Source organism: Leptodactylus fuscus, chromosome 2 (genome assembly GCF_031893055.1).
Source record: "Leptodactylus fuscus isolate aLepFus1 chromosome 2, aLepFus1.hap2, whole genome shotgun sequence".
In the NCBI taxonomy this organism is placed as follows: domain Eukaryota; kingdom Metazoa; phylum Chordata; class Amphibia; order Anura; family Leptodactylidae; genus Leptodactylus; species Leptodactylus fuscus.
Window position 1 is genome coordinate 114,728,838 of NC_134266.1, and position 15,147 is coordinate 114,743,984.

At 39.4% G+C, this 15,147-nt stretch overlaps 1 protein-coding gene across 2 annotated transcripts in view; it reads right to left on the reverse strand.

The window, feature by feature from the left end:
* Positions 1–453: 453 nt before the first annotated feature.
* The window catches only part of LOC142195044 (membrane-bound glycerophospholipid O-acyltransferase 2-like), a 41,720-nt gene continuing 27,026 nt past the window's right edge, over positions 454–15,147 (reverse strand). For both annotated transcript variants that reach the window (XM_075264555.1, XM_075264556.1), the window contains 7 exons: positions 13,143–13,272; positions 10,716–10,890; positions 6,789–6,892; positions 5,518–5,582; positions 3,531–3,663; positions 2,320–2,471; positions 454–1,138 (listed from right to left, as the gene is read on the reverse strand). In XM_075264555.1, the coding sequence (XP_075120656.1) occupies positions 997–1,138; positions 2,320–2,471; positions 3,531–3,663; positions 5,518–5,582; positions 6,789–6,892; positions 10,716–10,890; positions 13,143–13,272 (901 nt within the window). In that variant the 3' untranslated portion in view covers positions 454–996. The remainder of the gene's footprint in view (positions 1,139–2,319; positions 2,472–3,530; positions 3,664–5,517; positions 5,583–6,788; positions 6,893–10,715; positions 10,891–13,142; positions 13,273–15,147) is intronic.

Here is a 15,147-nt window from a genome sequence, read left to right on the forward strand (position 1 = left end):
AGGCTAGTGAGACAGGGAGGGGAAATGTAACAGAGTGAGAAAGGGGGGGAGGCTAAGTGAGAGGAAACTAGTGTAGAAGCTACACAGGAAGATGCACAGCATGAAGCTAACACCATGTAATGTAAACAAATGCAGAGAATGGCAGCAGTAACCAGAGACACCCAGAAATCACTCCAAACACTGCTAAAGGTATATGGGTGTACTTATTAACCCATTACTAGCACTTATAAAATATTTTTTTTGTCCGCAAAACCCCTTTAATGTGAACTCAGTTTTGTCCACACAATCAAGCCTCCCTGTAGTTTTACTGAACTAATATTTGCAATAAAATTCTCATAGGCTTACACTCTATGGCCAATTGTCAACTGCAAAATTTAAGATTTTACTAATAACGTTAGCTGCATTTATTTATTTATTTTTTCTTGTTATTTTATCCTTTTTACTTTTTCAACTGCATTATCATACACAAACCTCCATAGGAATTTGAGGACAAATTAAATCAAGTCTCAGAATTGTACAGTACATACCTTACCAAGATCTTCCTATACTCCAAACAAAAGCTCATTTTGAAAAATTCATAGCTATTTGTTCTGCAGACAGGACTGCTTTAGGCTTCAGGCACACAGTAGAGTCACATAGATGAAGCCTGTATATATTTTCATATGTAAAAATACATAAAAACGTCACTATCATGCACTCCTGTATGAGCAGTATCTTCCTACAAGCATTTCTGTCTTCCTGAGTATGATTGGAAATCCATGCCAAAGACACTGACTGCAAGGATGTGAAGGCAGCTGACCACAGTATAATCCAAATGAAATATTAAGTACTCAATGGTCAATGGAATCTAGAAAGCTCCCAAACAAATGCTGGACAGTATAATTAACTGAATACAGACAAAAGCATTTCCTTCAAGGCAGCTGCCATTGTATACATTTACAAAATCAAAGTTTATATTATATGACGCTCCTGCTTGTTAAAATATTATTATCCTTTCTACATTTCCTTCTTAAGATGGTTGTAGTTACGGTCACAAGGGGAATCTTTAAAACTTTTTCTGTTAGTCTCCAGTCTTTTTCTATGAGGGAGAATGAGAAGAAGCAGTAGAGGTAGAATGTGTAGGCAGAACCCCAAAGACCTGCAGAGAAAGGGTTGATAAATATATATGTTAACAAAGAACTGAATTTATAAATGCCATATCATAGAGCCATTTCATACTTTTTTTTTAAAAGAATGTGTTGAGCTAGACTATAAGGAGAATAAAAGGGGCAACTTTTCAGAGTCCACAGCCACCTAGGAACTCCCAACCTCCAGTGCTTTCTAGGCCAGAGGTTTTCTGTAGACTACTAGCTGTCAGTTGATGCTCCTGAGTGTAATAGGCAGCATACAAGCATCGGCTGACACCTGGTAAGTGTCCTTAGGACCCATTTTTGAGAGTGATCCGTTGGTGTAGGTTACACCGGCAGATAACTTTCCACTTACCTGGTTACTAATGCAGCTCCCGGGACCTGTTCTTGCACACAGTGTGCATCGTCTATTGTGCTCCCAAATCCTTGCTCTGGTGCCGCAGGGACCGGGTAGTAGAATAGAAGATGCACACATCCTGTGCAAGAACAGGTCCAGGAAGCTGCATTGGTAAGCAGATTTGTGTAATTATAGTAACAGTATTTGGGGGGCACTACTGGTGCTTTATTATAGTAATAGTGCCCCCCCCCATTTAATAACAGGGCACCCCACACAGGTAATCAGGAGTAACTGGGGAGCACTTTACTATAATAGAGCCCTAGAAGTGTCTCTACAGGTAACAGTCCACCCCACACAGGTAATATTACCTGTGGGGGGCACTACTACAGTAATAGTGCCTCTCAGTTAATAACATTACCTGTGTGTGTGTGTGTGTGTGTGTGTGTATTTGTGTGGGGTGGAGAGACTATTACCTAGGGGGCACTATAACTGCTATAGTGCCCCCCATAGATAATAGTCTCCCTCGCATATACTCAGGTAGTGTTATTAATACGGCTGATATTCCGTTCGAGGGGTCCTCCTGCGGACTCCTTCCGGTCAGGAGGCAAGCGCTAATGTGAATAGCGAGTAGTATTCGAACAAGTACGAGTATTTCGAATACCGTAGTATTCTATCGAATACCTACTCGATCAAATACTACTCACTCATCTCTAATATCTATCATATATTCTATTTATGAATGGGTGGCCTACTTTATAATAAAAAAGGGGGAGCATACAGTCAATACCCCCCTCCCCAAATTAGCAGCCTGAAGGACTACCACATACCATAAACAAACAATGAGTACAATTTTACCTGTATAGCTGTAGTGATGGTCCAAGTCCTAGGATTATAAAAGGTGCCACAGTGTAGCTCATTGCTATTTGTGTACACACCCATGTGATCAAACTATAAATTAATGTACCCAATGACGTACGTTGGAACCATGGACGTACTGTCTGCCTAACCTGGTTAAATGAAAAGAAAAAAAACAACACATTTAGGTTTATATAGCGACAGCACATTTAATTTTGTGTCTGACTAGTGGACTGAATAAGCTATTTATCTAAATACATTTGACTGCAGAAACGAAATATCTCTCATCATAATAGTATGCTGTTGATGTCAACAGGACTAATGGGTCCATGTTCTGTAGATACATTGCTTCCTCTACCACACTATTCTGTGTACAAATAAATTATCTTTAATTATTAGCATTTAAAGCTAAGGTTTTTCCCACAGCACTTTTCACAGAAAGTCCGCAGAGTTTTCCTCTTCATTGATACCTATACAGGGATTGTAAAATGCTGCAGTTTTTGCCATGGCGTTTCCACCGTGGACAAATTGCGGCATTTACGTCACATGGGGCTTCAGTTTTATGACACATTTTCACACCATGTTCACATTTCCTCTGGAAGTCAAAAGATATGGAATACTGAACAATAGCTGCAGCAAGCTGTCCAATTTTCACTTTTAATCTTTGTCGCAGATTTAATACTAAAAAATTTGAAGAAATATAAAGGTGGTTGTATGAAGTTATATTCTTCCACTACACACACCTAAGAAAGCCTTTTTGCTTCCTCAAAATTCCAGAGTCTTAACCCCATAGTGCTTAACACTGCGGTCTAGAAGGAGTTGGGAAAGTAAGGGAGCGTTCACACTACATGCATGGTTTTTCTGTCCGCTTGAGAAGTCGGACATCTTCACTTGCGGACAGGAAAGGACGGGCACGGAGTGCAAAAGAACGCACCCGATGCCCATTTAAGTGAATGACAGGTGTCACGGACACAGCTAGTGTCCACTCCTAGTGTCCGTGACAGATTTTGAGCGGACACTAGGAGCAGACACTGCGTGTCGGACACCGACGGTAGTGTGAACGCCCCCTAAGATAAACTGAAAACTAATATTCTTGCAAGAGTGAGTAGTATTTTCTAAATAAGTGAGTGAAATTCTTTCAATAGGTAAAACGGAGTGAGTAACAAACAAATATGTCATGTAATGCATTATTGGACTTGCCACAAACTCACCTTGCGAGCAGCAAGTGTTATTGGGACAGCAGTCAGAAATGTAAAGTAATATCCTGGATGTACACCATGCCAAGCTGCTGACAGTAGAAAGGTGGAAAGCAGTGGATTAAAGGGGCTTCGGTCATAACAAACCCTACATAAAAAAGAGAAATCTTTAGTATATTTAATACATATGTATTTAAATGCATTACTTACATAGATTTTAGCATGTATTTTGGGGATCAACGTGAAATATTAGAGAAGGTGCAGAAATAATGATATTTTTTACTGTGTCAGCATAAGCAGTTATGCCCCAGGAAAGCAAAGAAAAATTGTGTATTGTAGTCTCTTCCAAGGTGTTGTATGCCCCACATCATTTTTTATTTTGAAGAGCCCTTAAAATGTAGTTTTTAGCAGTTTTTCATCTGCATACTGTATCTGAAGTTTTTAGTTCTCTCTAAGCTGGTGGGTGGAGACTAGCTGTAATACACCACACACAGTAGGTAGAGGAGAATCTGCTCTATAATTGTCTTTTTCTTTCACTCACAGGCCAGAAACAGTAAAAAAAAAAAAAAAAAAAAAAAAGAAACAAATAAGAAAAAGAAGAAGCCACACTGATCTCTACTTGAGGAAATGTCAGTTCAGGGTACTTTCTGCCTGTTGAGATGAGAGCAGGAAACAGAGACCCACTCTGAGATTTTTTTTTTTAAAGTTTCCCTAACATGGAAAGCACCAGTCCATATGAGTAGTTTTGCGCATCTTTGAAGTGATGTCCACTTCTTCTGACAAATTCATATTGAGCTAAATAGACTCATTAATATGCCCTGTGGAGTGAAGATACGCAAGAGTGAGTTCTGTTAAGTAGTGGACACCTGACATGTCAGAACTATTTACTTTTATAAAGAGGTTGATCAATTATGTAAAATAGTATATAATCAGATGTGTGTTGGGCCACTATTCTGAGAAGAGATAAAGATGAGCAGTTGCTGCTGCACATACCATACCTAAATTTCCACTACCTGAAATCTCTCTTTATTATACATGTTGGTATTAATGATCCACAGTTCTAATAATGAAATCATAATGCACTGTGTATAAATAGACATACTGTTTACTGACAAAAAGTGATGATGTGCATCAACAGGCCTGATCACTACTACTTATAATTATTTATAAAGAAAAAGCATCGCTGAATAAAAATTCAGCATTGGAACAAGAAAGCAGACTAAGGGTAAACTCACGCTGGGTTTTTTGGTCAGGATTTTGAGGTCGTATTTGCCTCAAAACCCTGACCAAAAAGATAGCTCCCATTGAAATCAATGGACGGAAGAAACAGCTCCTGGAAAAAAGAAGCGAGATGCCTATTTTTCAGTTACGAGTCGCCTCGTGATTCGGCCTGAAGACACTCCCTCCTCCTGACTAGGCCCATTCATTGGGCCTAATCCAGAGCGGCGTGTGCGACTGGATGCCGCTGCAGTGCAGTTATCTAAGGGTAAGTTCACACGAGTTTTTTGGATCGGAACCTGAGTCGGAGGCTGCCTCAGATTCCGATCCAAAACCCGGTAGCCACAACTGAAAGCCGGTGCACTGCACCGACATCCAGCCACACACTCTGCCCCGGATTAGGCCCAATGAATGGGCCTAGTCGGGAGTATCTTCAGGCCGAATCGCGAGGCAACTCGGCCTGAGGAATGAGCATGTTGCTTCTTTTTTCCAGGAGCCGGAAGAATCGGCTCCCGGAAAAAAGACCCAAGCGGCTCCCATTGATTTCAATGGGAGCCGTCTTTTTGGTCAGGGTTTTGAGGTGGATACGACCTCAAAACCCTGACCAAAAAACTATGTGTGAACTTACCCTAATGACTCTTACCCTATGACCCTAATAAAAGATGAACCAGACACCCAGGTCATGTGAATTTGCAATCATGAGGTACATAAATCCTAAGGATCTGTGATAGTAATTCGATAACATAATTTACTGACACATAGCGTTAAAAAACTAGTACTTAACTCTTTCAACCACACTGATGTCTGTATATTCCAGTTATCAATATACATCTTGAAGCTGGTAGCTGTCTAAAAGAAATACAGTGTTAATAGACTGAAAGAAGTCAAAACCAAAAGGAAATGATGCATAATACTATGCAATGATTTAAGTCAATACAGGAAATGTGGACACACAGTTGCTAATAGGAAATAGGACGCCGTGCATTGTTCAGAAAGGAAGCTGTAAACATATGTATCATAATATACGATATATATATACACACAGATATATCTAGTACAAAAATTTTAGTCAGGTGTAGAAACAATTTTGGAAAGTAAGAATGTTTTCAAAAATAGAAGTGTTAATTGTTCAATTTTGTTAACTATCAAAATTAGGCCTGGTTCACATCTGGATTCGGAATTCTGTCAGGGATTCTGCTTGGGGACCCCCCAAACGTAATACAGAATGCAGATGTGAACCAGGCCTTAAGCAAATTAACAAAACTGAAATCTAAATCAAATCAAAATTTGGGGTAACCAACCTTTAGAGAAGGAGCCTTGAAAATGGTGGTATAGCCCCTGCAGAGCCCTGATCTCAACATCATCTAGTCTGTCTTGGATTATTTAAAGAGAGACAGAAGGATCTGAACAAGCCTACATCCACAGAAGGTCTGTGGTTAGCTCTCCAATATGTTTGGACCAACCTTATTTAGTTACTTTGCTTACTTATATAGCACTATCATATTCCACAGCGCTTTACAAACACTGTCACTGTCCCATATAGGGCTCACAAACTACTCTACATTCCCTATCAGTATGTCTTTGAAGTGTGGGAGAAATCCCACGCAAACACAGGGAGAACATATAAACTCCCTTCAGATGTTGTCCTTGGTAGGATTCAAACCCAGGACTCCAGCGCTCACCACTGAGCCACCGTGCCGCCCTGGCTGTGTTCCTTTAAAAAACTGTCTGCAAGTGTACCTGGAAGAATTGATGCTGTTTTGAAGGTGAAGGGTGATCACACCAAATGTTGATTTGATTTAGATTTTTCCTTTGCTCACTCACTTAATTTTGTTAACTGACAAAAATAAAGTATTGACTCTTCTATTTTTTTTAAGATTTCTTACTTTGCAGAATTTTTTCCACACTTCCCTAAAACTTTTGCCCAGTACTATATAATATACTTATATATTTATTAATTAATATATCTTATGTCGTGTTTTGAGATTTCTGTTGTTGCATGAATATTTATTTGCTAAATGTATTCCCTTGTATCAAGTACCCATGGGCACTTACCTCGATCTTCAGCATATTTAGGTTCGATAGTAGGTCCCACCTCTCTTCCCCATCATCTGAGATTCCATTATATCCAAAGCCAGCAGCGTTATTTATTGCATCCGCTGAACAATTAAACAGAAACATTTCATATGTATTGCTCTTAGCTGTAATTTTAAGTTCTATAAGTAGCCCTTTATTGAATTACAATGATAGTGGTGGATACGTGGCATATTTATCATGTTGTACAGAAGTTCTGAGCTCCTCTGATTCAGAGATCATTATTGTTCAAGTTAGCAATATAAAGACTGAGCTGAAGTATGCAATTTCTATAAATGATGCTTATCAAAATGAAATTCCTGTATAATTACTTGGAGCAGTCAAGAAGATCTGTGGCCAAACAACAATCCATTGTGAGTATGATGCTGCTCAATACAGTAAGAGAGAAAGAGAAATGACTGTGCAAGCAACTTTGGCAGGGTTTGATCTCTCCAACATTTAGGCTGGGGCCCCACATTGCGGAAACGCAGCTTGCCTGTGGTATTTAAGACATACGTGGTGGTCATATTGCAAAAAGCAATGGTTTTGTAAAAAAATTATCCCGTTTTGATGGCCTGTTAGTGCTACAGGTTTATTGTTATTTGGGAAACAAATTTGTGGCGGTGACCCAAGTTATCAAAAAAAACTAAAAAGTCACCACAAATTATCCCATGAAAGAAGCAGATGTGAAATCAAAATAGCTTTTTTATTTTATACCAACACTGTGGCACCAACAGTATAGTATAGTGGAATGTGATGGACTGCAGGACATGTCTGGCTGAGTGGTGGAGGGCACTAGGTAGCTGTGGCATCAAATGTGGCAGTGCAGAAGATTAATAAGATAAACTAGGCAACATGACATGTCTGGCTGAGTGGTTACAGTGGTGGTAGGCAGCTGTGGCAACATGTGTGAAAGTGCAGCAGGGCACAATATGATGGACCAGGAGGCAGGACAAGTCTGCTTGAGTGCTGATAGCCATTTGTGGGCAGCAACCAGCATCAGCTGCAGTACAGTAAAAAAGAAGATGATGAAAAAGGGAGATGTGCCTGGCCTGCAGCTGAAACAGCTAGAATATTTTATGAAATGACCCTAAGAACAACATTTGGGGGTAGAAAAGAACATTGATTAACCTGTTGATTGGGAGCAAATGACACATCAACATCGTGTTGGGGAATTGACAATTGACATAATTTCGAGAAAATTTTGGGTGCTCTATCATCGTGCCTGGCCTGGTTGCCAGCTGGACAGTGTTCCAAAAGTGACCATTGTGTCTGTGGTTTGCTTCTGCTATGTGTGTGCATCCAGCACCAACTAGTGTAGTGAGCGAGTAACAATTGATAATGTTTCAAGAAAAATTTGTGCCACAATATCAGTGAACTTACTGCCTAGCTAAGGACGGGTTCACACCTGCCCTTGAGATGGGACAACCCCTTTAGAGAATGTGTAAATAGATGAAACTGCTCTATCGCACAACAAGCATATTAAATAATTAGATTATTGGCAATGAAAGGGTTAACTGTCATGTCTGTATAAGCAGCAACAGCACAGATTCCCCCTCATTCTTAGGACCTTATGCCTATCTCTATTGATTTCCAGCACTAATTTGTCTTCCCTTGTAATTGCTTGATTTCCCAAGTTCTCCTAGGCCTCTATTGCTAGAATTCCTATTACTTTTCAGAACTGTGCTGTGATACAGTGACATGTATCATATCTCTATTTGCATGTTCACTATTACAGTAACAAAAGGCTGCTCGCACAACATTTTTAACCTTGATTGCACAATCTTTTACAGTCAATATGACATCAGAATTGTAAAGGTCACATACTACAGTCTATTGGCTGAGAGGCTGTCAGGTGGTCCTACAATATCAAAGACAGTGTTTAAGTCATAAACACGTGTCCCCTATGTATTTCCTAGTCAAACACATAGCAGTTACTTGTTCCCCACAGTATATAATGTTTCTCTCCCACAGTATACAATGTCCCCCTCTAGTTACCCCCAGTACAATCAGGGCTGCTTTTACCATAGGGCCAATAGTGCAGTTGCACCGGGCCCTACATTTAAAGGGGCCCCGTTGGCAAAGTGGGACAGTCCTGCATATGCTGTTCAGTCGGGTTGTTCCAGGTGCATACAATGATGAAGAAGAGAGCCGTCCGCTCCCTGATTCTTTATTCATCCTCTCTTCTCCTGGAGCTGAAGGCGCGATGTGATCACGTCATTCACAGCTCCTTGCAGCTCCCTGAAAACTTGGTACCAAGACAGCAGGGAAGCGAGGAGAGGTGTGTATTAGTGTTTTTTTGTTTTTTTTTGTGTGGTAGGAGAGGGATACTAAACTGTGGGGACAACTGCAGGAGGACTTTAACCCTTTCACTGTCATCCAGCTAGGGTGGCACTTTAGTTATAGAGGACATACTTACTACTACAGAATCTCATCTTTAAAATGATACTAAGATCATCATGAAATTTCTTACAGATCTAGAGCAACTCGTAGGTGAAAATGATGTTCGGCATTGAAATTAGGGGGCAAGTGCACCCCTAATCCCCATATTTTTCTTGAAAATAGACAACCTGGACATTATATGTGTCTCAATGGGTTATCAACAGCCATGTCCACCTTCATCTAACTTTGTGACAAACATAATTTTTTTAAAAAATGCACTAAAACATATATTTGCACCTAACACTCATAGTCAATTGTACATTTGCACTCAAAGCATATATAAAAGAATAGATCAAGGTGTACATATTTTATTTATACTGCAAGCAGCAAGTAGAACAAGAGTTGGTACTCTCAAAAACACTGATATAGAAGAAAAACAATATTTTGCTGTTAGTCATTAATGTGTTAAAAATCTATACTGCACCTAACAAACTATGACTGTGGTACCTAAATCTAACTTTCTTTTGAGGTTGCACAGCATACCATATATAAAAACACAACTTAATATTTCATATATACAACCACCTTCATGCAACTTTGCTGCAAATAGAGATTACAGGCAACAATTGCACAAAAATTAAAATTTTCCACTGAAGTGCCGGATGGCAAGATGTGAGGAGTTCATACATACTACACATATATATTTACATGTGCAGAAATGCCAAAATTACAGAAATGTGCCAACCAATTTTTGTACTTCTGTACAATTAAATTGCTTACATAAAAATATAATTTTCTATCCCCCAATAAAAATAGTAACTCTAATGAATAATTATAATCTCTGTATCTAACTAATGTGATAACTAGGGCCGGTTACAGACTGCGTAACATGGCCGCTTTATTGCTCACATATTATGGACGCAACATCTGAAGTTCTAACCGTGGATTAAAAGCAGCCGTGCTTCCGTGACTCCTTTCATGAAATAGGTGAGCCACAAAATAGGACAGGAATAGGACCTGTTCTATATTTTGCGGCTCAGACTGTTGGCTTGAACATGGGACTGTGAAATTCACAGTCATGAACAGGCCCATTGAAATGAATGGGTTAGTGTGCTATCCGTCAAATACACAGCCACGGTCATCTTCAACCGGCCTTATCCCCATCTGAAAGCTGATAAAAACTGTAATTTTATATAATGACCTTCAATGATTGAAAATGTGTTATCTAACTGATAGAACTTTTCCACCTGTCAGAAGTTCTTTTTTACGTTCATCTCTAGTGCATATTTTTATTGCTATTATTTTACTGTGATTGAGAGGTGTTTGGCGTATAAAGATAAGGTACGGATAGAACAGGGACATGGTCAAATGTTAACTTTATTGATGACTTTATGTATGTGTGGTGCAACTCCACTCCACACTCGTAGTCCATCAGTAAAAAGTGGTGTGTAAACCCAGCCTAAGAACAAACAGAAATAGTGTAGCTGAAAAAGTCACATCAAAATTGAAATAAGCTCAAAGTCTCACCTAGGGTCCAAGCAAAGTAATACTTTGGTCTCCTGGATGCTGCAGTCAAGTAGAGTTCCAAAAAAATGTACGGCACAGAGTTATTTGGATCATTAGATATAGTGAATTGATCCGACAGCATAATATGAGCAGCTAACAGGAAGCAACAAAGCCACAACTTTTTGAATACTGCCACCTAAAGAAAAGAAGAAAATATATTCTGCTTCACTCATAGGATTAGTTCAAATATGTTTAAAGCTAAAGACAGATGTAGCCAAATGCAGCTGAAAAATGCTTATACAGACCAGAACAATGGAGAGGTGGACCTCTAAAGGAGGGTTCACACGATGTCTTTTGGCTCGTAATCTGGCACGTCTACGCCACGGGAGCTTTTGCGAGCCGTATACGCTCCCATTGATTTCAATGGGAGCCGGGATCGTATACGCAAAATCACGGCCGCAAAATACCGCCGCGTATACGATCCACGCTCCCAATGAAATCAATGGGAGCGTATACGGCCCGCAAAAGCTCCCGCGGCGTAGACGTGCCAGATTACGAGCCAAAAGACATTGTGTGAACCCTCCCTAAAATAGCAGTCCTTTTAATTCTGAATTTGGGAAAAAGTCTCCAGTGCAGATGCGAACATAGCCTTTGTCATGAATGTCTAGTACAGTACAGGATACAGACTTTCCTTCTGCTTCTCAGAGAGAAACTCAGCACAGGCATCAATATTTATAATAGTAAAATTTAGAAACCATTAGATAAGCACCTCACCACTCCATGCTGCTCTGTCCTGAACCATCATTCTTACCTGTCCCTGATAAGGAGGAGAGCTTCACGAATTGGTGAGGCACTTATTATGTAGCTTTGATCTTTCTATGCTTAGACACAGTCATCTAGTCAGGTGGGCGGTCCTATCAGTGATTGACAACTATCTCTGTATGCAAAGTCATAAATAAATAACTGTCATGAATGTTAATGCTGCACATTACATTCACAACTAAAATATATTAACAGCAAATTACTCAGAATTTGTAAAGACTATCGTGATGATCTTGGTATCATTTTAAAGATGAGATTCTCATTCTTCATAGCCCTAATGGATCCTGAGATTATAGGGCTCCAAAGAGTCTTCCCCTCTCCTGCCTCAGGTAGCATCTTAGAGCAGTGGTAGGAGGCAGGAGGGGGAAGGAGCAGCCCTGCAGACTATACAGATATGATAAATCATCATCTGTGCACAACCTGTATGTAACCCCAGGGGGGGTAGCATGGACTTCTGTCCAATCAGAGAACATACTGTACTTTTGCACTCTGATTGTTATATATATATATTAGATAATGTAATACCGTTCTGAACCTAATCACAGGGTTATTCTTATGTAATACCCCTCTGAACATAAACAAGAAGTTTTTTGGCACTGTAACTAGATGTTTACCATCATCGAGGTGGCTGTACCAAAAGAGTCACACCAAACACTTAACACAACACATACACAAAATCATCAATAAAGTTTACACTTTTTCACTGTCACTTTCCTGTCCACACCTGATCTGATATTTATAGATTAAAATACACCAACCGTTTCTCTAGCGACATCTGTTACACGCTAATATAATAGCAATAACAATTATTACTAGAGATGAACATAAAACATTTCTGACTGGCGGAAAAAGTGACATCAGTCAGTCATTGTCCCCATATAAAATCCCAGATGGGTATAATAGCGTATAATATAATAGTGTGGGCCACTGTGGAGCATATAATACTGAGTAGGAGCACATTGTACAGCCTGGAGACCACTATGGAGCATATTGTACTGCATGGGGCCACTGTGGGGCAGATTGTACTGTTCACTATTTATATCACACAGTATCTGTTTTATAGCAGACGTGATATTAGTACAGGCTGTAACAGCATTGCATGGTCACTATAAAACAGATCCTTTGAAATGTGAATAGTGAACATTAATTCTTAAAAAGTACCAACTGCAAACTATTATCTTTCAGTACAAAGTTGTTTGTATTATTGCAAATTCAGTAAAGCCCCATTCACACGTCTGTATTTTGCAAGTAACTGTCTGCAATTGTGGATCTGCACAGTATTAAGGTTAAATTGCCATGTTGTCACTTTGCATTAATTTAGTGGGCTTTGGTTTGCAGTTTGGGCACTCAGTTTCTAAAAGGTTCGCCATCAATGCCTTAACCTATCTATCTGCGGGTTGGGTTAGTACGCTGAGTTCTGGTGACAGACTCCATTTAATAGAGACATGCTGTCAAATGTCAAAAGGTACCATTACTTTTATTTATAGTTTACAACTATTACAGTAGCACATTAACTTTATACAATGATAGTAACATACAAAAAAGTCTACATACCATAGTGGCTAAAAAAGTGACAGCTAACCTCCTGCCATAAAACTTGTCCTGCTACGACATAGCATTACTTACATTTGGGTTTGTTTTCTTCTCTTCTCCATGTATAAATATCCGGTAATCATTAAAAGAACATAAAGGACCAGCCAGAAGTCCTAAAAATCCCACTGTGTAACTTAGATATGGGAGTATTCCAGGAGGAGACCTAAAAAGAAAGTATACATATATATAGGTTTTAAAAAGAATGAGGGTATAAAGGTAAAGCAAAAACATATGTATGATATATCTAATTCTTTATCTATCTGCCTAACTGCCAAGTAAATAATATAGTCATAATAAGGTGGGATTCTGCATTCAGTTTAAAACACAGATGGGTGATGATGACCTCCTTGAATGAACCATTGCAAGTAGGAGAGAATTTGCTGTGAGTATGTACTGCTGGCAAGAAATTGTAGAGGGTATCTAAAAGTGTAGGTGACCTTTCATGTGTTCTTGAGGAAAAACGCTATTTCCATTGGTTCCCCTTCTGCATACTCCATGTCTAATTCTCAATGGGAGCTCATACTACCGTTACTAAAGTCTGTTGCTGTCTTCAGTCATAGGATGACATCAACGGATTTTAGCTGTCACAGAGAACGGTCATAGACTTGATTCTATGTCAATGTGCCCATTGACACTAATTTAAACAACATGATGAAAGCTAGTGTCCAACATGTTTGTTTACTTTTGTAATGGAAGGCAGCAAGACAGCAAAGGACTTTACTAACAGTATCCACGTGGAAAAAATCCTCCCACTTTTTTTCCACGTGGATTCTGACATGGATTCAGCGTCAAAATCAGCGGCAAAAAACTCCTATAGCAGCACATGCAGAAAACAAAAAAATCTGTTTCTAACTCTCTGCAACATGAAGGACATTAAAATGAAGTACTAAACAATACAGATGTGAATATAATAATTTATTGTTGAAGGTTGCCTGTGATTGTCTTTCCTATTTTCTCTCATTCAGTTTCTCCTCCCTTCTCCTCTGGCCCTCTCCATTGACTTTAATATACACTTGTAATCTGACCCCTCTGTGAATTGACAGTCTTCCAAGATGGATTTAGCAGAAAATTCAGAATGGGTGAGCAGTATGGGAGGGAAGACGATTTGGTGGAAAGTAGCCAGTGTAGTAGAGAAAGAGTATACAACAGCAGTAGAGAGTAGGACTAGAGAAAAATATATGACAAAGTTTTGTAGATTCATCTATAGTATTAAATTATGCAAAATCTGTTTTCACCATCAGTTTGTTAATAAGCAATGTTTCCTGTCACCTTTGCACTCAACAAGGCCCCACGTGGCGAAAAAATCTCAACGTTTTACAGTCACAGCAAAGTGGATGGGATTCTAGAGAATCCCTTCCCTACTTTGCTGTAAAAAAAAAAGCGCTGCGCACTAGTGGCAATTTCTCAAACTGTTGCAGTTTTAGAAATCACAGCATGTCAATTATACCTAAGGAAAATTACGCGGTTTCTCTTTAGATATAATTGATGGAGAAAGTCCGCAGAGGAAACCTCTGTAAACCTTCTGCAGGAAGAACCACAATGCATTACCACATGGGGTCTTAGCCTTCATCACATGTCAGGTTGTTATGACCAGAAAGTATTGCTTGTTCTGCCATTGTTGTTTGTTCTTATGATATAATGTGACCGTCTGCTTCACCCCAAGTGTGAGAAGGAGCTATCGCAGGTCCTTCCTTCCAACCGCGACCAGGCTGTATAATCTACATCAGACCAAGCGAAGATCACTCCGCACAGAGAACTAATGATTATGATTATGAAGTCTTCCTTCTTTCTCTTCTGTTCCTTAGCTGCTATGGACTCCTAGTATATCTTCTCTTCTCAGCTTATGTGTGTCTGCTTCTGTAATATATTACTGTGTATCATCCTGTATCTGTATTACTATGCTGCTGTAACATACTGAAATTTTCCCACTGTGGGACTATTAAAGGATTATCTTATCTTAATGTATATGCTTAAAATATGTCACCTTTACTCTACAGGCCACTACGAATATCGTGATATCAATTTTGTATATGGTTCA